Source organism: Gymnogyps californianus, chromosome 9 (genome assembly GCF_018139145.2).
Source record: "Gymnogyps californianus isolate 813 chromosome 9, ASM1813914v2, whole genome shotgun sequence".
Lineage (NCBI taxonomy): Eukaryota > Metazoa > Chordata > Aves > Accipitriformes > Cathartidae > Gymnogyps > Gymnogyps californianus.
This window is the reverse complement of record NC_059479.1, coordinates 20,824,688-20,848,490: the sequence shown is the minus strand read 5'-3', so window position 1 is coordinate 20,848,490 and position 23,803 is coordinate 20,824,688. Positions and strand designations below refer to the sequence as shown.

General features: G+C 37.5%; 1 protein-coding gene across 1 annotated transcript in view; it reads left to right on the top strand.

Moving 5' to 3' along the window:
- The first annotated feature begins 370 nt into the window (after window positions 1–370).
- The window catches only part of AMMECR1 (AMMECR nuclear protein 1), a 105,101-nt gene continuing 81,668 nt past the window's right edge, over window positions 371–23,803 (top strand). The window contains exon 1 of the mRNA XM_050901513.1: window positions 371–542. Within this exon, the coding sequence (XP_050757470.1) occupies window positions 371–542 (172 nt within the window). The remainder of the gene's footprint in view (window positions 543–23,803) is intronic.

Below are 23,803 nucleotides of genomic sequence, written 5' to 3'. Positions count from 1 at the left end.
TACCGTCACTACATCACAGACATTACAGTTGAAAAGAACTTTTTTTGGTCATATTTCCTCTTCCATCCGCTATCGCAGAACTTTCTTCCGTGCTGAACTCTTAAGGGTTAACTGGCATTGGGTGGAGGAGGGGGAAATCAGAGGTCAGCTCATGTTCTGATACCAGTGAACTCACAAGTTACTCCTTAAGCATGTGGTTTCATCCTAGGTTCTTCCTGCCAGCAATTTCTCACTTTAATCATACACCCACAGCAACCCAGATCTTTAAATTCAGCAATTCTTTCTCAGGTTTCAGCAAGTCATTGGCAGCCTGAGCTATTTTTGGGATATTTTCTCTACTGCAGATGCAGCTCAGGAAAACGCAGGGAGCATGCTAAAGACCTGCAGCTATTTGCCTTGTACAATTTGCTCATTTCTCTTTATTTCTCTGTTTTCCTGCACTGATCACTTAAAGGACAATCTCTCTTGCAAACAAAATCCCCGGAGCCTGATTAGAGGGACTGAAGGCTCCCAGACACGGATTGCCTGCCAGCCACAGCACGGTAAGGACATGGACACTTTTGGCTAGCCTTGCATTGCAGCTTTTTAAGCTTTGCTGAACGTTTATTTGTGTCCATCGCTTCCAAATCAACACTGCTGGCATGGCAGGCAGTCTCCAGCTCCTGGTCTCCATTTTCATTCCCTAAAATCCTCAGCACTTGTAAGTAACACATTTATACTCACCGTCTCTTTGTGTGTTCTAGAAATCAATGACTGACACTAATTTTGATCAGTTCCAGGGGTTGGGTTTTTTCCTTACATTTTAGCATCTTTTGGAGATCTGTAATTTGTAATCCTGATTGAAACTGTGGATATTTCTATTGCCTGATCTTCCCTATTTTAGGTATATTGTTAGTCTTATTATTTAGCTCAGCAAATTATTCAAATCAGGGAATGGTTTTATGTACGGTAGATGGAAACATTATAGAAAAGACCTGCTACTGCTGATTTACAGTTATATACATAGCTTTCTTGTCTTGTGTACCAGCTCTGCTATAATACCTTTAAGCTGCCACATAGCAGTGCGCGAACACTACAAAGACATATACAGCATAAAACCAATGCAGCAGACCGAGCTGTACTAAAAATGAATAGGTTTTATCATGCAGTTCTTTTTATATATGCTCACAGAAATGCACCAAGTAAGCTCTGCAAGAATGGTGAGATTCCAAATTTATAGGATATACTATTTTATTGAAATTTGTAAAAATAGTTTAACATCCTCAGGGACATTTTACTTATACATACTACTGCAGGAAGGTGAACACAGTTCACGTCTAATGAATATACAAACCAAATTCTGGGAATCTCTGGTGACAGAAATTGGAAAAGGGATTCTTTTGGTCCTTTCCTGTACTTCAGCCTTTTTAGAAAAACTGGAATTGCTTTATGCTTTATCCTTTCATGTTCAGTAATATGATGATTGCAAACAGAGAATTCCCCCGAGGGCTTAATGTACATCATCCAAATATTTGACTGCAACTCAGTGTTTGTTGTCCTGTTAGGAGAGGTTTCAGAAAGCCTGACTGCACTAGAGGTAGGGAGGCCTTCAGATAGATAGAAGAAGCAATGAAAAGCTACCTGTGTCTGCTGCCAGAACAGACAAGAGCATACTACACAATTGTAGCCCCATAATATTTCCTGTCAAAATGCTTAGACATTACCGTCTGCAGCAGAAACAAAAGTTAGCACAGCCTTTGAAACAGTATTTTAGGAACTTATTCAAACTTCACCTTTCACCTTTTCAATATGGGAGAATGTTTTGTTCATTTTCTAGTTTGCAAATGTTTCTTGAGTGATTTATAAAACTGATTGCAGGGGTCGGAGAAATGCTGTATGTGCACACGAGTGGACTGAAGGTCTTTAAGGCTTAATTTTCAGTACGGGAAAAGTTCTGATGTTGATATGCAAAGAACTAAAAAAAAAAAAAAAGCCATGCAGGATATAATGACTTACAACTTAGAGCACTAGAAGCAAAAAGTGAAAACTTCAACTGGTATCAATAGATTTAGGATCAGGCTCTGAAAGTGGTATTTTTGCTTCTGAAAGCCTCTCGTCAATTTTGAGACAATTTCTCTGATACTGTCTATGTTGCTTCTGAACATAAGACTGATCTCTGAGCCTGGCTTTCTCCTCCCACTGCTGAATCTCTGCCTCAGTTTCACTGAAGTCACTGATACTAAATTAGCTTAATGAGAAATATGAATCAATCCTTTAGTCCTTAGTTCCATCTTATACTCAATCCCAAATGTTAGCACTCAGCTTGCTGGAAATCTTGAGACTCGACACATTTCCCAGAGACTGCAGGAAGAAAGAGATTATTATAGATGGATGTGTTTTGCTAAAAGTTAGCAAAGCATTTGATTGTTTACTGTTAATAGAGGAACTGATACGTCCTTAGACAAGTTACAAGGCATGCATGTAAAAATCTAGATCCCATATTTCTCTCTCTCAAAAAAAAAAGTTACTCTCAGCACAAACAGAAGTCAATTGAAGGAAGTTCTACCGACAGGACAGGTCTGTACAGAATCAAGTGTTTTGGGAATTCAGTGAGATAAAACTCAATAGAGTGACACACCTGTACAAATAACCATTCAAGTGGTGCTTGTTTGGGCTCATTTTAGAAAATGCCATATTAAATTGTGCCATTGATAAAAATTATTATTAGAAGACATTTCACAATATGTGCAGAAAGGAAATAACCTGAATAATGAAAAAGCAGATGCCATCTAGGATATATTAACTTTTTATTGTTAAAACAAACTGTTGCATACAGGAGCTCTCTGGAAGTTGAAAAACCCATCTTTGTTAGAGGAGGAATATAGACCATGAGGATTAGCAACTCTCCAGACATTCCCAACTGAGGGTACACTCATGCTATGTTAATACTTTTTGTGTGTGTGTGTGCATATACATTAAATCAGCCACACACAAAGATTAACTGACTCTGTAGATGTACTAATTTATAATTCAGCAGCAGCTATGATGCCAGGCACTCCATACTCATACCTGATGGTCCTTGCCTAGAGACAAGTATATATAAAAGGCTAATGGATATCAATAAGGGCAGTGGCTAAAGTGGAACCCATGCTGACTTACAGTAGAACTTGTTCTAGAGTCAGAACATGAGTCAAAACCACAATTGTTCCTTCACTTGAACAATCACAGAAGTGGGTCCCTCCAATTTTAATGACATCCTCAGACACACACTAAAGTTACAATAAATAACTTACTGTGCATGAGCACAGCCATGGTAATTGGCCAGTTATATTCTCTTCACCTGACTTTTTTTTTTAAGTTTACTCTTTTCAATTTTAGCTTAAAATTCAGTTTTAAAAAGGTTTAACTGGTCCTGCACTACTCTGTAAATGGCTAGACTAAAAGCGCCTATAGTCTCAATGGCTCCATTGAGATGCAGTAACTTACTACACTGCAACAACCTGATCAGATGGCTGAGCCCTTCATTAAAATTGAAGGAACAGTTTTATTTTTCCTGGCTGTCACTTTGCACCAGACTAATTCTATTAAATCCAGTTGAGGGACTGGGTTGAAAGAGGAATCATCAACAAAAAGTGAATAGTACAAGGACTGAGTCTGAATTTTAATAGTCTCATAAAGTGGGGCTCTGCAACAAAAAACTGACAAATTTTGCTGGCGATATGTTGGGAGGCAGCATCGGTTTAGAGGAGGAATATCAGAGAGTAACAGAAATGAAAGGAAATGTAGTAGAAATTTAAGGCTCATCAGAGGCAGGAATAAGCAAATGAGGGAGCAGCCTAGAGTGGCAAGCTGCAGGCTTGTGTGTGAGCAGGTAGGCACTCGCTTGGCTAGTCGGAGCAGCTCAGCTTTGTGTTCTCTGTAGCTGCTGACCCCTGGCAGCACCAGCAGTCCCCAGCCTTCTCCCAGGTGGCAGCAGAAGCATGAAGATGCTCTGCAGCCCGTTTCTCTCCAAGACTCCCATCTCCATTTCTTCCCACATCACCCCATAGTAGGAGCAGGCCTTGGCCTGCTTCTGGCTCTCACCTCAACCTCAGCCTCTGCCTCTGATAACAGTTCGAGAAGCACAGGGAGGTAATAAGGGCTACCTGGGAAGGATGAGAGAGGGGCTACAGGGCCTGGACAGCAGGGTGGGAGTGACACAGGAATGGAGATGTAACAGGACATCCTGGGAGGAGTGTGGGAAGAGACAGGTAGACAAGCAAAGTGCAGCTGCTTCCACCCAACACTTCTCAATGTGATACAGCTGAGAAAAAGACAAATCCATTTTAGAGTATGCCACTAAAGATAAAGATACTAGAGACAGTATAGCACTGATGGCATCCTATAAGTATGGGTGAGTCCCTATTTGGAATATTATATAGTTCTTGTCACTCACAATACAGAAAGATCAATATGTATCATAACAATGAGCCAGGAATATGACTGCTATTTGAAAGATATCATCAGGGAAATTAATTATTTAAGACGTATGACAATGTTGGCCTAAGAACAAACAGATATAAATCAAACATAGCAACTAGAATTAGGAGAATACACTGAAGCAGTGATATGGGAGCAAGAATCCTAACTGTCTTTTTTTTAAGATGGAACATGATCAATTACCAAAAGCACTGTATGTTTTTCCAAGTTGCTGCAACACTCTAACTGCTCCAGGGCTGTTTTCTAGGTCAGTGTCATACATGTTAATATAAATGAGATAAGAATCAGTTCCTCGATGTAATGCATGGAGGATTGGATAGGTGCTGTTATTTACTTTAGCAGATGTTGCTCCTTTTGACATCACTTGTATCTCTGTACAAAGACTAAGATAACATTGATGCGATAACATCAGCCTCTTTAAGACACACAAATGAAACTAGCACTGTGAGTTAGAGAAGAATGGAGCAAAATTAGTTCTTGCTGATATTCTGAAGAATCTAGGAAATCTGTTATGAGGCTGCACAGATTAGTGTAAATTGAATGTATTTTAAGTGTAACAAGTACCAAAAAGTTATTTTCATGTTAAGATTTTTCCTCTTTTGCTCAAAAACCAAGTTGACCTGGTAGTCCAACAGGCTGCTCTCACTGTGGAGCAAGGGGGAGACTGAGAGCATGGGACCCATACTTCCTTTTTCCCCAAAAGAAAATGCAATCGAATGCCATGTGGACGAGAGACAGAGACTATAGTATAGATCTGGACTGATTTGTCTGTTTGACACCAAAGCAACAGACCTCAAGCACCAAGGCGAAAATTTTTGTTCAAAAACATGTCAGAGTAGCATAACTCAGTTTCTATGTAGATTCTACAACTGCGATATAGATTACAGTATGTTTGACTTGTATACTTCAGAGGTCTTTTCACAGGCTGCAGTATCAGTAAAGAGAAGGCTCTAAGTAGCATGCAACAGAAATCAGCGTTTCTGTTGCAATTAACCTTTAGAAATGGCTGTTCTTTTCAAATTAACTTTTGAAAGATATCCTTGCAAAATTTATGACTGAAATTCCATCCCTAAAACTGTAATCAGTCACTGCAAATTCCATAATATTCAAGTATTTAAATTATCTTGAGATTGCAAGGCAGTGAGCTCACAGCAGCAACAGGGAGTAAAATATATCAGAGAGATCCATTTAAAGATGACATGTCTGAGGCTACCTAAAACAGTGGCTACAAGAAACAGTTCAGCTGCAGTCACTGGGTAATTTTACCTTAACTGCACTGAAAAGAAATAAATCTATTGGATGAAAAGACTAGATTTCTGGCATTTAAGATATCTATTTGTTGCCAAAAAATAAGTACAACTGTTGAAACAGGTAAGCTGGATACTTTAAAATGTTACCTATATAAAGACTGACTTAGTTGAATCACTTAATAATTTTCCTTAAAACTAGTTGGGAAAACAAACCGTTGTCATTAACGTTTCATGAATTTCAGTAATAACGGTTTGTAGTCTGCAAGACAGATAAATATAATCCCTGATACCATCTTTTGGCTTTCTAGACATTGGCTCCCGTTAAACACAGCTGCAATAGACTCCTTAACCTTCCCCATCAAAGCTGTCAAACTGTCTTTAGTCAGCTCTAGTGGGTGTTTCTCTAATCTTGCTGATTCTTGACTGACTTTGGTTTTACTACATATGATGATCAGGCCAGCAATCATAAGAAGGAGAACCATTAGCAAAGGCATCTAAAATGGTATTCATTCTTGAAAGTCCAAGCCCAGGTCACTAAGGCAAGTTGCTGACAGATACTAATGACATACAGCAGATCCTAACTCCGACTTCACCTCATTATGTAATATCATTTCCTCTGCCACCTTCTGTTAGTAACTAAAGTCACTAACTTTACCTAAAGCTAGACAAAGTATACAAACTCGAAGAATATAATATATCAATGCAGCAATGGTCTACTAAATGTAAATACTATTTTTAACAAGGATAACAAATGCAGGCAAAATTTGGCTCTCATTACCACTGTCTCTCATTTATGCTGTGACTATGTCTTTCTTGATGCCAGACACAGTATTCAGCTGTCAGTCCTCAAAATCTGAAGGTATAAAAGGGTTGAAATGAATCATTTTTCTGTTTGCAAAGGAAAAACAAAAGGCCTCAGCTGGGAAAGAGGAAAGAGATTATTACCACTAAGTATGAGAAGCCTTCAGATAAGATATTGATCTAGTCATATTTATGTCAAATAATTTAACCATTTTAGCATTAGACAGAAACAAATGATATTTCACCCTTGCAGAGCATGCTGACATCACACAGCCCCCAAATTTAGTTCTTTCATGTAGTTTATCTGTGCTGGTGTTATTAATAGGCACACTAAAATGGGAACTTCACCCTGGCTCAGCTTTGACTCACTGAATGGCCTTGGGCATCACATAACCTCTGTCTCCAGTTCTCTATCTGCATAATGCCTTTGTCTGTCTAGTGACTTTACAGAGTCATGGGGCAAATAAACGAGCCACTTCACAGAATTTTTAGATTGCAGTACACTGGCTTCCCTTATAATCCCTGTGCGCTTTTATAATATATTTCCTGAATTTTAACATAAACTTGCCTTTTTCATGAAGGCAATCAAACTGTTTAAACAGAAGGAAGAACTATTTAAAACTTCCAAATTAAGCCTCCTAGGATTAGTACCTTGAAGTAAAAGAATGGAACCATAGCCACATAACAAAGCTTGTAGTCTCACAGCCCAAAATATCTTTATTTGGTGATGTTTTTAAAAAAGCTCTTCACTGTTCAGGGGCAAGGGAAGAAAGAAGGAAGCTTAATTTCTCACCTTGCAAAGAAATAACAGATAACATGGTTAGTAAAATCTGCATTGCAAAGTGTGGTCTGGGGATACCAGATGGAAGAATCTGTCAACCAAACTCCATTATTAAACTGGCAGGGAAAAGAGCTACGTTATTTTGGAATCCAAACTGGCTCTGAGTGCAGGACAGTCATATTCATTTGACTGCACCAGAGGACACAAATCCTCAGTGTAGCTGAGATGATTTGCCCAAAGGTTAGTTACATGCTTAGTTAATTTTTTTCCTGTTGTCCACTGAAACTATTCAAATTGTCTAGCCTTCCCTAGATTATAACTTCTCTGCTTCAAGTCTGACCCTTTCTGTCTTAAAGAGAGAAAGACCCCCTCCCGTCAAGGAAGCCCCTGAGGGGACTTTTAAGACATTGACATGCAATACTCAAATGCTCATTTATTTATGATAGGAGCCTAAAGTAGACGCAAAAATAAATTATAGAGTCATCTGACATTAGTTGAAAATGCAAAGATGGACAAAGCAAGCACATAAATTATCAAAAGCTGAATAGTTCAACACTGATTATTGCATCACTGAATGCCAGGAGATAATCTCCATGCTGCAGCTTTACAAAGTCCAGACATTAGGCTAACTACTGATGCCTCATTAGATACAAGAGATTGAATCTTTCAAGGCAGTATTCTTTGGATGCTCACTCATCCATCACTTTCTTATTTTTTCTTATGACTTGATTTACTCTTTGCTTGGCTTAGGGTCTAGATCAAAAATGAACAGACAGTAATGTAAAGGAGTATTTATAATCCTGGGATACATGAGACATACATTGAACAGCATTGCCTTAACTAACTGAGCAGTGAGTTGTTTCTCAAAGTTAGGCCCTCTCAGCTATGCTAACCAGGAGCACGGATCTCCAGATAGCACAACTCCCAGAGAATGCTAAATGCCATTCCATTTCTAATTATATCACTACAGAACAGTGAGAAAAAATAATGTATTACCCAAATAGGGCTGCATGTAGATATGTATGAATGCATAACAGATGCCTGGTGTTGGAAGCGCCTTGTCCACTCCACAAGAAAAAAGAATTCAGAGCTCCAATCTAACTCACAGCTTGTGTCCTCATGGAACTTGGCAACAGGACAAGGAAAAAAAACTCTAAAGCTGATCTAATCACTAATAATGACATAATTATTATGACATAACTACAAATTTATGATACATCTAGTCTGACAATGCTATTTTAGGATGACAGTTCAAATGAGGATGCAAAAAAACCAAGGTCTAATTCATTCCCAGTGTAAACTGGCAGTATTCCCGTTGACTTCAATGGGAGATTGACTTGTTCACCCCAGTTCTAATTTTGGGTCAGCATCTTCCCAATATTTAAGATGGAGTTGCAACAGCCTAAAAAATACTCACTCTTCCATCCAAAGCAAGCATCTCCAGGGAGCTGGGGGAAAGGCATATTTTCATGTAAGTATCTGCATTTAGACAGAACATTTAGATTTACTGTTATTGGAGTAATTTACCCATATAAAGAGAAAAGTTCTTAAAAAAATAAAATTAAAAAGCCTCAGAGGCAGAGCAGCAGGGGCCAGTCTAAAATATCTATGTGACTTTTATATCCAGATAACCAGAAAGCAAGACTCGAAAGTTGCTTAATGGCTGAGCAAAATGAAGTCTAACATACAATTTGATGGCAATTGCTCTGAATGTCGGATGGAAAAAGGTAGAAATCCTTAGCAAAAAGAGAATGAAAGATAATGGGAAATTTGCGTATGTGGAGCCCCCCACCATGATCCTGACTAGTAGACAGGTTTACCGCAGAGGAAACCTGCAGTCATGTTAAGCTGAGGAAAGAATAGGAGTCCCTGAAATAGAGAATAACGAGGAAGAAAGAACAGGCAGAGCCTTAGATACATGTAATCTGCTGGGGTTGTGTAAGCAACGGTAATAAATTCAAACATTAGATCGGAATGAAATGTTTCCACTTTTTTGTTTTGCGGGAAACGGGATTTTGTTTTCATTGTGATGCAACCAAATGGGAGTTTCAAAACAGCAAAATTTCCTGAGGAAGGGAAATTTTGAGTTGTCCTATGCGGAATACTTTAGTCATGTTAGTGTGTGAATTGCAGTAAAACACAAAAAGATACTCCACCCTACTGCAACCCAAACTGTAACAGCAATGAGGCTAGAGGATCAGTAGTAGCCCACAGCCGAACCAAAAGTATTACAACAGAAAGTTCTTGATCCTGGAGAAAACACTTCACCATAGGCTGGGCTATCTTTATAATTGCTGTGATGATAAAGCATGTATTTAGATACTTAACTGTATTGTCTGAGGGATTTTGCCACAGAGTAGCTCTATGAAGGGAAAAATGAAGAGAGAACTGAGGTAGCCAAGTGGTCCATTATGTCTTCTCAGAAGACAAAACAGTGAATAATTTATGATTAGTTTGATAAGCAAACCCACTGGTTTTAGAGCTTAGCTATAAATACATTTTTTTAATGTGGTTATTGATTTACTGTTTAATGATGGTTGGTTAAAAGATGAGGTTGCCCAAGATCTGTATCCATTACCATTAAACGATAAGTGCCTAGGACTTGTGGATAGGTGCTGTTTATTGACTTTGATATATTGCATAAATATTGTGGCCATACGTCAATGACTGCATCAGGTCAGGGTGTGTTGCTCAAAACTCTCTACAACTGTCGAACAAGTGAAATCCCTGAATCAGTATTTCATATATTAAAACATAAAAAGAAATATAAGTTTTATAAAAGCACAGGACTTGAACAGTAGTTTCTGAACTGCTAGGTTACTTTCAATAATGATCACCTAAATTTTCACTCACTGTAACTATTACTTCGCATCAAAAAGAAAAGAAATCGACTGGGCTCCATTGCCTAAATGGCACTGCGAGTTTCTGCCACTAGAGTGTGTCAAGGCATACGTGAGGACTAAACCTCTTCATACTCCGTACCGTTGAATGCAAACTACTACCACAGCATTGGACAGAAACAAGCAGTTTGAATGTACCATTTTTCTGATTTCCTGCTTGACTGCTAGAACTTGTCTTAAAGGTTATACTATTGAGAAAAGGTCTCAGCCCATTACTCTGCTTATGCTGGGCACAGGGATTTTCATATGAATACTGAACAACATAGGCATCCAGAAACAGTCCAGCCAATTTTAAGATCTGTTACACTGTGCCTGTGTTTTCAGTTCAATGTCAATGAAATATCCCTTCCAGGCTAAGACTCTTACTTTGATGCAATACAATAACCCTGTTATTTTGTATTGAAAAGTTAGCACATCCAGTCAATGTATGTAAATCTGTCCCTCCCTGCTTCTCTCTCTGCTGGATGTGTACAGTCGAACAGTTGCAGTAAAATTTGGGAAAAAAACCCCACATACCTATGCAAAAACTGAAAATCTGCTGTTGTGCTGAGAATGGAGATGCTCTGCTGTATTTAAGAAATCAATTTGAAGAGAAACTATAAAAGCCCCTCTCTTTGATAGTAAAAAAAAAAATCAGAACAGTTAAAATTAGAAATGCGTAGGCATAAAGCACTGCCAGTATCAAACAGAATATGTTGAAATGTACACATTTGGAAATGCTAAAAATCAGGTTCTGCCTCCATACTTTACTGAATCAAGGCTTGGCCCCTTCTCCATCTGTAAAACCGCACTGACAGCGCTCCCTTCCTCTCTCTTTTTGCTCATTTTTGTCTGTTCAGATTGCAAACTCTTATTAGCTGTTTTGATTACAGAGACTAACTTAGTAATAGTTTTTCACTGTCCATATTGTCACCCTCTTGCTGGAGATTTTAGCTACTAGACCAACCCCATTAACTTTTCTTTAAAATACATTAAAAAAAATTTAAAATTTAAAAAAAAAACCAAACCCAACACCCAAACAACTACCATATGAGAGACAGGAATCCTACACACAAATTTGTAGTCACATACATGCTCCAGTGATGTTCTAAATGGAGACATGTAGCACTTGATTTCATTATCTACTTTACTTCCCTTAGGAAAGGTCTGCTAAGCCTTTCTTGGAAACTGTATGAGCTTTCTGAGCTTCCAAAGGTCCACAGTGTAGTAGTGACAATGATGACTGAGCAAAACACGTTCTGAAATCCTTAAGGATCCTTCCAAGCCAGCCACACAGGGTCAATACAAATAATGGGAGAAGAACCCCAGATCTGAAGATTTAGCCTTTGAGTTGCCCTGATCAGCCTGAGAAAAAGAGAAAGTCTGACTGGGCAGCTGGAGTTCTCATCTCCTGCTCTGTAACTTTACATGAAAATTTTAAATGTTGTATTTATTTGAAATGAACTGGTGGCTGACAAGTGAACAAGGAACATGAAAGAGAAGAATAGGAACACAAAGTGTAAGGGAAAGATCTGTGACCGACAAGGTCTCTTACTCAGTGTATACTGAGCTAATGATACATTAGGTAGGTATTCCACAATCACATCAGAACTAAGAGATCCTTCTTTTCATGTGTAGCCTGCTGAAATCACAAATCCTTGCACACTACATTTTCATCCCAAAGACTAGGAGTACAGCACAGGGAGAGTATGCAGCAAGGCTCAAGGTCTAACACTGGCACAGCACAAGGGAGGAACTATTATCCTTACACACTAACAGAGGTGTAAGCAAATGTCTTTTCACAAGTCACCTGAAAATTATCAGGACAGTGTCTCATGAAGATTTCATAGAGCTGAGCAAGTGAAGTTTTCTCCAGTTCAATAACCAAACCAAAAAATCAGAAAGAAGCAAGCAGAAACCTCAGTTCACATAGAGCTCAAACAGAATATTTTTTTTCTTACAAAATAAAAAACTAGTAATTTTAATTTGGGGTAAACCTGAAATATTACATTTAGTTAAAAATAAAATGTTTCATGCCATTTTTTAAAAGAACATATTTTACTTCTTTTTATTTAGACTACTTTTGGAGTGGAAAATGGTATTTCAGTTTCAAAAGATGAAAAATTTCATTTGAAGAATGTTAAAATATTTCCTTTAAAAACTGAGAAAATGTTTTCATATTTTTCTTATTATTTCACTTGAAACTATTTGTCTAGTTCAACCTAATCTCAAAAATGGTCCCAGTCCTTTCAAACCTCTGTTATTCTAGGAATTTAAAAATCATTCAGAATTTTTGTCCAGCTCTATTCATAAATTCAAGCGACATTTTGGCCCTACCATCTTGGCAAATGAAATATTCAAGAGCCTTTCTAAAATTCCGTTTCCTGCCACTGCGTCCCTAGTTGATATTGCTTGTATCCTTGTGCAGCGGTAGCTCTACCCTCACCGTGGCAGAGTCCCTCATTAAACATTTTCTAGAATTAGAGTGTGAAGGCTAGAAAGTGAACTTGCTGCTTTGATAAAGAGGGAAGAACACCCAGGGGAAGGTATTTAAATTATGTCCTGAGGCAGAATGAAGTTGATTTATGTCAGGGATTATTTTTATCTCTCCAGTCAACTAGAAGTTATGCAGCAAAGTCTGCAGAGGCACAGACACGCAGCACTGTTTTGTACCAGACTCCGACAGTGTTGGAAAAGAAAGGAAACTTAACAGCAGGCGGAGCTCTGCCCTTCTGCAGCCCTTCACGCAGTTCTCCGCAGGAAGGCTTTCCCAGGCCAGCCACCCAGGAGCTGGCTCTCTGCTCAGGTAGGCACCAGATCTACCCAGTTTGCACGGCTCAGGCACTACAAGCCAGACTTCGCTTGCAGATTGCCAGTGGAAGGAGACGGTTGCGTTTGGCTCCTGCATCTACCACTCCACGCTTGTCCCGGCATAGTGATGACGGAAAAATGGGATGGTTATGGGAGAATTCCATGCCCCGTTCTTCACTCGCATACTGCCGCTGAACATCTCTAATCCGTGCTGAGATCAGGACAGTTGAACCATGAACACCTGGGATCTTTCTCCCTCCTTTGTGGGCTGGCTCTGACACAGGAAAGAATATATTCTTCCACCCCTGAGACCTCAATCCAAAGCCCACAACCTTTCCATTGATTTCAAAAATCCTTGGATAAAACCCTAACCAATAATCTCTGCAGAATAACAACACGAAAACAAAAACAAACCCTCACAACTGTGAAATTACCTCTGGAAGAGGAATGGCTATTTCCTCAAGATCTTTTTCTTTGAAAAAAGGCAATGTATTAACTGAGTGTTTAACATGTAGAGGCATGTATTCAGTTGCCTGAAAGAACACAATCTAAAACATTAAACCTCTGCACTTAATTTTCATGGGTAGAGAAGGAAAATCAGTAAAAAGCTGCTCGAATAACAAAATAGAGCAAATGTTTCCAAGCAGCCTACTGAAATAAATAAATTACTTGGATTTTAAAATTCTTTTGCAGTGTTCGAAACACAAACATTGCACCACATTGCCAGTGCTTGCAAGCAAGAACAAATTCATTATAAACTAACATAAAACTACATTTTCCCGTACCACTGGTGAACAAGCAGTGATGTGCAAGCTCATAAATAAGAAATTTAAATGCATTTGTATGTTAATAAATGTAATGATATATATAGCTGAATTTTAATCATCTAGTGAATATAGTTCCTAAATTACAGAGGGTAAGGAACTAATTGGATTCTCCTCATCTTGTCTGTTGGCTATGAGTAGCATATTGTGTGTTCCCTAGAACTGAGAAAGGACAACACTCTGGAAAAGGACGGAGTTACATCCAGAGGCCATCAAGTAGCTTGAACTTTATGATGATGAGCTTTTTATCTTTTTCCTTCTTTTAAATTTTCTAAGTAAAAATACCACTTATTTTAAGAGACCCCCCCATCCTTTGAAATAAATACAATTGAGAATCAGTGAGATACGTTATAAAGAAAAAGATAATTATCAAAATAGTAGCTAAAAGGAATAGTTCTTACAGCAACTCACATAGTTTAATCTCCTTGAAATTTCAGACAGCACATCTTCACAAGAGCTAAGATGTGATTTTACATTATTTAATACAAGTGTAGAGATGCAGTGGATATATATGTTTTCCTAATGAACCTATCTCTGAGTTCTTGGCGTTTTGAATCAGAGCAGCAAAAAGCACTGGGACATAAGATGGGGTAATGCAAAAATTAAAAAATTAAAAAAAAAAATCTGTACATGTTTTCTGCTAAATAAGTGGTATATGCATACTATACTCAGAAGCTTTATTCCTTTCTTGGCATGAATTTTTATGGCAACATTACTTGGAAGTAGAACAGAGAGATTATAACATATATTACAGATTTAACACATATAAATAGTGTTCTGCCAACTGAAATAAAAAAAATTTTTTGAGTCCTATATTATATTTGGTTGTCTTTTTTCCTGTTATGAGAGGAATGTCATATCATTCCTACGAGCTAATGACATCTAATAAGAGCAGATGAAATTTGCGCAGCAGTTTGCAAGAAAGAGAACTATATTTTAATCTCCATTTTACTTAAACAAAGCTGATAATAGCAAACCTTCTGGTGAATAAATTATTAGCAATTAGCCTTAATTTGGGCAGCGTATACTATCAGAACATTTCAGTGGTAGACAAATGCAATTTGAGAGAGGTTTGTTCTCTAGCAGTAAAATAACAGGCTGAGGTCACTTTAAACAAATGTTTGAAATGCAGTGTATTATTAGTATTTCAATCACTGCCAATTGCCTTTACTTACTATAATTATTGTTTCATAAGATTTGGAACAAACATGTTTTGCTATCTGCTGCAAGACAACATATCACAAATTGAGGTGATTCAGATTGAGACTTGGCTTATTGTAAGCACATCCTGAAGCCAAGACTTTAATCCTAATATAAATTATTCAAATCTCCTCACAACTGTACCTGTTTCCTTTAAAAAATAAAGTAAATCTTGTATGAATTTTGCCCTTCCTTCTCACAGATGGCTGCTCCTCTGTTCTCTTAGTCAGGACTTGCCCATTCCAAGCATTAATTCCTTTCTAACACTTTTCCTTTCCTAATTTTCCAGAAGGAATCTTAGTGACCACAGTTGTCTGATTTTGTCAAAAGTAACTAATTTACAGCTTTCTACAAGCTTCATGGAGTGGATTCCCTTTTTCCACAGAAGGGTGATGCAAGAGGCCACCCTGTTTTACCTAGCAAATTAAAAGCAAACATTGGAATAACTTACTTGCAATCTAATGCGTTGGTAATGAACAGGAAGCTACCTGATAATGTTTCTCATGATAATTTTTTGTACGTTGATGTTGCATGATGACCAGCAGTGGCCTTGCTGAGGGAGCATATGGTTGGGACTCTGATGACCAGAGATGATGTGACATTGACTTTAGTGACTTACCCAACATTTTTCAAGCAGACTGTCTTTTGATGTCTTAACTTCTAAGTGGTTATAGTAAGATAACGCCATCAGATTTTCATAAGTAAAAAGTACCTACATTTTCCATTGTCATCAGATGGAGAGTTATCACAGCATTTCTCTTCTCGTGGACTTGTTTATAATAACAATTACCTCAAATATTGACAATCATAAATACATTGTAATATTAAATGCTGTACAAACAAGTAGCTGTCTTTCCAACAGATGTTAAATGCTTTAAAATAGAAACTTTAAAAGTTTCACAAGAAATACATTCATAATGTATCAGCTTTGCAAAAAAAACCCCAAACAAACCTCCAAACTTTTAATTTATCTTTCAGGGGAAAAAAAGGTGTATGTAGGATAGTTAGCACAAATGGCTATTATTATCTCCTTGGAATCTGTGGGTCTTGGAATCTGTGAATGTATGAATACAACGGTTCATACCACTCACTTCATATATCGCAGATAGGTTTCCTGCATTGTCCTCATGGGGCCCATAAGAATTGAAACTCTGCATTGAGGCAATAATTGTAATCAAACCACATACTTCAGCCAGCAATCCACAGGACTCAGGAAGGAGTTAGTTTCCCTGATGCACAATTAGTTTCCCTGATACACAATTAGTTTTTATCTATTGGATTTAGGTTTGGGTATTTTTCACCTCTCTCTGAAGCATCAGCTTAGCCCTCGTTGTCTGGACATACATCCAAACTCTACCCACCCAGAACAAGTCAGAAGCTAAATCAAATAGTGCCAACAGACTTTTAAAATTAAAAGCAATGTAATTCAGCAGTGTATAAATCATATTCTTCCGCTGGCAGCTATGCAACTAAAGCTCATCTGGTGATTCTTGGTCCAAAGCAGAAAGAAATAATTTTATCTTCATTTAACAGTTTCTCAAATAATTCCACAAACTTTGTATAGCACAAACAGCTTTTCTGATATTTTGATTTATTTTTCCCTAGTAATGACAACTATATAAGTAGGACTAGAAAAGTGTACTATTATGTTACAGAGTTCTGTTTTGGTTAATATATTTCTAGTCTTTGTGACCCTTTTCATGACTGTACAGCATGGCCTTCACCCTCCACAATCCTGAGACCCTTGGCTCTCTACTTCGTCCCTACTCTGCATTTTTTGTTTTTACAGCCCTTTTTCTCAAGCACACAGCCTAGGTCGGTCATGGAGTCCACCTCAGGATGGACTGCAGCTTCAGACCTCTGAGTGAAATACAAATACGATCACATTTGACATGGCTTCTTTTCCTCCTGATATCAGCATGACAACACAGTTGATGGCAATATAGCTGTGTTAAAGCCTGGGCTGCTGCTAAGTAGAAGGGAACTTGGGAAAACATGGTAGCAACGTGACTTTAAAATCTATGTGCACACAAGGTCTTTCAAACATCTCCTTACCTCTATACTGGGAAGAGGAATACAGAAGTCCCATATGGCATTATTTCTCTATTCCTTGCATAATCAAGGAGGGCTACCCATGGGATCAGAATTCATACAGAAAATCCCAGTCTTCTTCACTGCACCTCCATAAAGGCTATCAAGATCACATGTAAGATTTGGGGAGACAAGAATTCTGCATCTCTTTAGGTGCTGACAGTGCTTAGAACAGTCTTAATTTGATCTACTTCTGATCCCTTTTCTGTTTATGTCCTTGGTGCAGGTAGTTCAAAGAACAGGATTTTCCTTATTCCCCTTCTCCTCCTCTGCAAGTCCTCTGTGTCATCCTCTGAACTTTGTTCTCGGCATCTCTTACTTCCCTCTCTGTCTGGCAGACAAGGCAACCTTTGGGACCCTTGTGCTCTTGGGTGTCACCACAGGGCAGAGGTTACGATTCACAGAAGAGCTGTCTCCTGCCAGGCTGTGAGCAGTATGCTAATGTGACAGCTTGGCAAGTATTTGAGAATGTCACTTCTAGCAAAATAACTGTCCTGAATGGTATTTGTCATATATACAACCACATATCCATCAACAAAAAAGCCCTACAAAATTCAACTCTAATATATATTTCAAATGAGATGCCCACAGGCACTTAGAACATGAGTACATGGCAGTAGCCATATGTGCTGTAATCCTTCTCTTTATACATATACCCAGCATAATCCTTTCATGTACCATATATCTAATCTGTATTCTCTGCTTTGGAAGCAAGATTAATCTAAAAAGTTCAGAATTAATTCAAATGCATTAAATAGAGTATGAATCTTCATTACTTTGGCTACAAAGCAGTTAAAGAATGTGGCAAATGACCAAATCATCAGTCTGCCATTCAGTTTCAGCTATACGCTATGCTACCATTTCATTTCAGATTCTTCAAAGCCCTGCAGCTGAACTACAGCCAGGTATTTAATGCAGAATTGTATCTTTTGGGGGAATGTGTTATTTTTAAATGCTTAATAATTATGAATTCATTTGCCATTCTTTTTATAAGCAGGGGATCATAATGAACTCATCTGCTATTCATGTGAATGTCAAATGTGTTCCCACAGGAGTTTTATTCTAATTCACTATTAGTTAGTGGACTCATAAAATAAAATGCTATCCATTTTTTACTCTGAACATGTAACGCTTGGTAATTGTTCATCAAAGGGCAAATGTAATATTTTTCTTTGATAACTTTCAGTTCTGATTTAACCAGGTAAAGAACTAGGTTTAAAGTAAGGGTACCTTTAGAAACAGTTAGAAGTAGATTTGATAAGCTGTGAGTCTTCCATTTAAAATGCAATGAATGAGATTATCATGAGCTAGTATTTAAAAATGTAGATGTATTATACTATAAGCATACATGCTTGAACTACACGCATTTAACATAACAGGACAAACTGTACCCCAATATATAATGCCTAGTGATAGCTCAATGAAAGACACATTTTCAGTATTCATGAGGTGATCACAACAGTTTTCATGCAGCTGTTCTATTGCAATAGAAAATTTAGAGGTGAGATACTTACAGGTCACCGCAGGATTTGAATGTGATGACACTGGACAGTGGGACTTTGACCTGTGAAAACAAACACAAACTAAGCAATAGAAAAACAGAGAATTCAGACTTTAATTTGGTTTGGTTTTTTTTTCCCCAGAGAGTTAAATACATGGGGGGTTTTATGAAATTATTTTCAAATTTCTTTTAAATCCCTAATCTAAACTGAATGTTAGCTGTAAGGACTTACCCCCTGAAATGATAGCCCTGAAATATTTCAGCAACATTTCCTTAGACCTGACATAATGTGCTAGGCTTCTCCTCAAGTGTGTCACAGTGCCTCTTCCAATCTTGAAATGCTCTTTAGAAATGCTAACCAAAATGAATGAATTATTATAAAGATGCATTTTCAAGGGAGATGGTAACAAATCCAGAATCCCATCTGTAATTGGAACCACTAGATTAATATACTTATAGTTTTAATTCAAAACACACAAGCAAAGGAGTTCTTTTTTCAGTTGAAGTAACAGAAGGATATGTTTTTAGTGTTAAGCATTCTCTCAATTACTTTTTTCTGCATGGAAATGGTCATTTCCTCAAATCAAATGTACAGTGTTTAAATCAAAATATTGATTTGATTGCTGTGCAATCTCTGGCAGTCAGTAGGTTATTAGAATATTAACCATGAAGAAACCATTGAGAAAAACAAGCATGCAAACCAAAGCTCAGATGCAAGTCTTGATGATCACAGATATTTCTATATGTTAAAGACTGTAACTTCACGTTTTATAATGGTTAGCAGAAAAACATAATAAGCAACAGTGCTTCCTGAATGCTATGACTTCTTTCATAGTTGAAGAAATACTATTTACTCTTTTAAAATACTTTTTACTTTATTTAAATAATGATCATGTTAAAAACAAAAGGTCTGTCTTTAATTGCTGTAATGGCAGATAGGAGGGACTGAGTTATACAGATAATGTGAAAACAGGAATACCAGAAATCGTGAATGAAAGGAAGAGTGCACAAGAGGGCTAACACTACTATGCCAAGAATCGGGTGAAACTTTGTTGAAGCTTGCATGTTTATCAGCTGCTTTTTATTCAAAATGAATGTAACATATTTATTTTATACATTAAATAACTGTGACAAAAATGATCACCACCAGCAGGCAGCCTGAAGGCCCTTCCCTAGAGTGAGAATACAAATGTGGGAGATAAGAAAAATGAGAATACATACAGTTTTGTATAATGGAATTTGTGTGTGCATGGACATGTATCTATACAAATACCACTTTCCTTGAAAGCAGAGGATAGCTCAGGCGACCTAGGAACAGACAAATCATTCACCAATTTACAAGGGAACCTACAGGTTTAAAAGGCCAGATTTTGAACTCATTCTGTAACGGTAAAATTCTATTGACTTCATTGGAGTAATTTGATTCATACATGTCTGAAAGAACAGACTTTTGCAATAGAAAGTACAGTAGAAAATATTATGCTGGAGAACATGAATTCTACAGAAAGGAAGCAATAAAACTAATGAATAAGTAACTATGAATAAGTGAGGTACTGAATGCTACCAATTCCCACAGATTCAATTTTATTCAGAAGCTTGCAGGGCTCGGGGTTCAGGCTTGCTAGTCACCTCTAAAGCCTTAAGGATACAAGAAAGAATTATGGATGCAGTGCACATGAGCTGTTTGGCTTTTGCTACCACACCCAAAAGAAAAAAAAGAAGAATCTGCAGGACTGAATACGTGAAAGCAGATAAGGGTGAGGGTGAGAGGTGACTCCGAAGTGCCGTGAGGATCAGTCTTACTGGGGCTGCACTCACAAATTGCCAATGATGAAAGTAACGACTGCAATGAGAAAGGTTTTGCTGGAGCCCTACTGGCTTTTTGCCACAAAGGGTAACATCTGCTATTAATTAACATTCTATTTATATCTTTGGGCTCTTTTATGACAATACATTTAGTGCTTTTAGCAGTTGCAGGTTGATAGCGCTGGAGCACCAGCACCTTTAAGGCAAAACACTGGCATTTGTCAGTGTTTTCTTTGTGCAGAAAAAGAGAAAGATAAGTGCACCAAAGTGACGTAAATGGTGATTTTATAAAACTAGTCACAGTAAGGAGGATCAACATGACATTCAGGGTGACATGTACAGATCAGAAGCACTGGAAGATATAAGGTTAAGTAATTTAGGCATTGTGTATAAAGAATGCTAATACTTCTAGGGAAAAAGGAAAAAAATACATTCTATAAATAATAATATGTTACAATACTGAAGAAAGAGAAATACTTATGACTGACATGCATATATTTATAAGCTGCAATAGCCTACTGCAGCTAATGAACATTCTTTCAAAACAATAGCCAAAATATTTCATGAGGTGTGACTAAAAACATCCAATATAAAGTGATTAGATGTTCCCACCTGGAACAGTGGAAGTGGTTCTTGGCCGTCTTAAGATTAACAGGTTCCTTTATAGAAGTGAGAATAGTAAAGGGCAAGCAGGATTCACTGATTTTTTGCTGCTCACAAAGATTAAAGAAAAAAGTTCTTCAGTCTTTGGAGAAAAGAACAGTATATCTCATTTCTCTGAAAGGAATAGAGAGATGACAGCTTCAATGCTATCTGAGCAGTGTAAAATACCAGAGCAAGGGAGCATGAACCTAAGCTAAGAACTGGCCATTAGAGGAATGGAGGTGGAATTCCTTCACACCAAAAGCTAGATAACATGTGCAAAAAGACAGCAAAAGCAGCAGCCAGAAGAAATTAAATCATTTCACAAGAAAATTAAATAACATCTGAAAAAGGAAGCTCAACACAGTCTTACATCAAAAGGAAGATCAAAATTTATGCCCGTTAGCTTCCTTACATGGGAGCATTTCTGTCATCCTAAACAATTAACATTGTTAACAATCAATTCACATTGCTAACATTCCCCTCTTTTCTGAAATTTCTGCTTCTTGCATTAACTAAATTTACACGAAAGTTTCATTTTGGTGTTTTTAGATGAGATATAAAATCAAGTGCTGACCACTTGGATGGTTAAAGATCTCGTGCAATTCTTAGAAACAAACAGGCATGTAATTGTGGTGTCCTGATCAGATTTTAATTCTCAGCAATTGCATTCTATCCTCCTAATTTACTCATTCATTTGAAAATTAATGATTGCATTTTTTCCTAATACACCTCAATTGTTGTGTCCTATTAGATTGTTGCTAGGTTTCATTAGGGGTGGCTGTATGACTGCACTGGATAAACAGACACCTATATATTGTTCTAAAATTATTAACTTAAAGCTAGCACTTCAGACTCTTCAGAAATGAGAAATGCTATTAATACATATGGTTGCTGTACAGTAGTGGAAAACATTTTGTGAAGGAGACCAACTACAAATAGCCATGTCAAAAAATATGTCCTAAGGCTTATTATTAATGTATCAGCTAGCATAAATCACTGTAGCTCCACTGACCTCAATGAAACCATGGTGAATTTATACTGAGAATATAGCTACGTAAGCTACATCTTCTTTTATCACTGTACAATGGAAAAATACATTCAAAAAGGATAGGATATTGCATTAACATAATATTTGAGGAACATTCCAGCTCACAGAATTAAGTGAAAAGAATTCCATTAAAAACCTACCACTAGTCTCACCTTTCATTTATTGCAAGTGCTTTGGTCCTTAGGTTTTTAATTAAATAACTTTTCTGACTCCATTGACACATTTAATGTTTTTATCTCTAGTTAGAAAACTGTCCAGCCCTAGATATTTAGTTTGACAAGTAACATTTTAGAATACATGGTGGTTTTTTGGTTTTTTTGTTTGTTTGTTTTGGGGGGTTCGTTTGGTGGGGGCTTTTTTTTGTTTGTTTTGGGTGTTTTGTTGTGGTTTTTTTTGTAACAATCTGATGCCCAGTTTTGCAGTGCAAGCTCCATGCACAGATGGTTTAACAGGACCAAACCCTAAATTTGCGTAAGAGGGAAAATTTTTGTAAAACAATGTTAATTTTAAAATAACACAGATTGGATTCACAGTATGGTGAAATTATAACATAGCTCAAAATATGAAACAGGGCCAGGATTCCAGTAACACAACATGTGAGGACCTTTTGTCTGCTGGCTGGTATCACATCCTGAGATGACTTTTTGTACACGATTTTTTAGAAGAGACTTCAATAGGGGCTTGATATATGGAACAATAGCAGGATACGGCCTCTAACTGGTACGAACAATTACTGTTCTCAGACATGTGCAAGTTAACTTTCATTAACTTTATTGGATTTTGTGCACACTTTCTGGCCTAGATTCAGAGCTGCATCTAATTTCTCCTGGGGACAGCTGAGACAGGGAGCGTACTGAAGAACAGTAACTATTCTGTCTAAGCAGAATATACTGAGGAAAACTCACATGAGCCTCAAGAGTGTGACAGACCAGTTTGGGAATAATGTGTGAAAGGCATACAGGCAAACCCGCTTCTTCCCAGCTACACCCATAATGCCTTGTAGGCTGCAGGGCAAGGGAAGAGTTGTCTAGACTGTCTGCACAACGGGTGGCAACTCCTCAGACCAAAGGAATTCTCAGCCTGTAAATCTTCCAGTTTTATGGCAGGCCCATCCAAAAGAGATCATTATGATGGGAAGATACAAAGATAGAATTTAACCTTTGAATTTTGGGAGATGTAAGTACAGACTATTCTCTAGAATAATAACTAACTAGAATAATAACTAACAACTTTATAGAGATGCTAGCTGTTTACACTGTTCAATTTTTGGAGTTTGCTTTTTACAGAATTAACTGTGGTATTGTGTTTCCTTTAGTTCTAACAAAGTGGAAAATGATATATTTTGAAAAGAAGGCTGTTTCCCTTTCTTTCATTCCCTAGCTCTGACTTTTCTACAGTCTCAAACATAAACTACTTCCCTTCACTTTCAAGGCCCTTTATCTACTCCTTATCTTTCATATCTTTCCTCAACTGGCTTTCTTCACCTATTATTTAAAATTCAAACACTTCTGTGATTTCTGACAGCTTCCCCATAAATACGTGCAATGCCACTTTAGGCTGTATCTTCTCATTTTTCACCAGTACTGTTTAAGCTGCCCAAGGCTATTAATTATCAATTTTGTATAGCCATTCCAATAGGCCAACACAGATTTTTGTGCAGCCCTCTGATAAACCAGACTGGAGAACTGATTTGGTTGAAAAATAATCG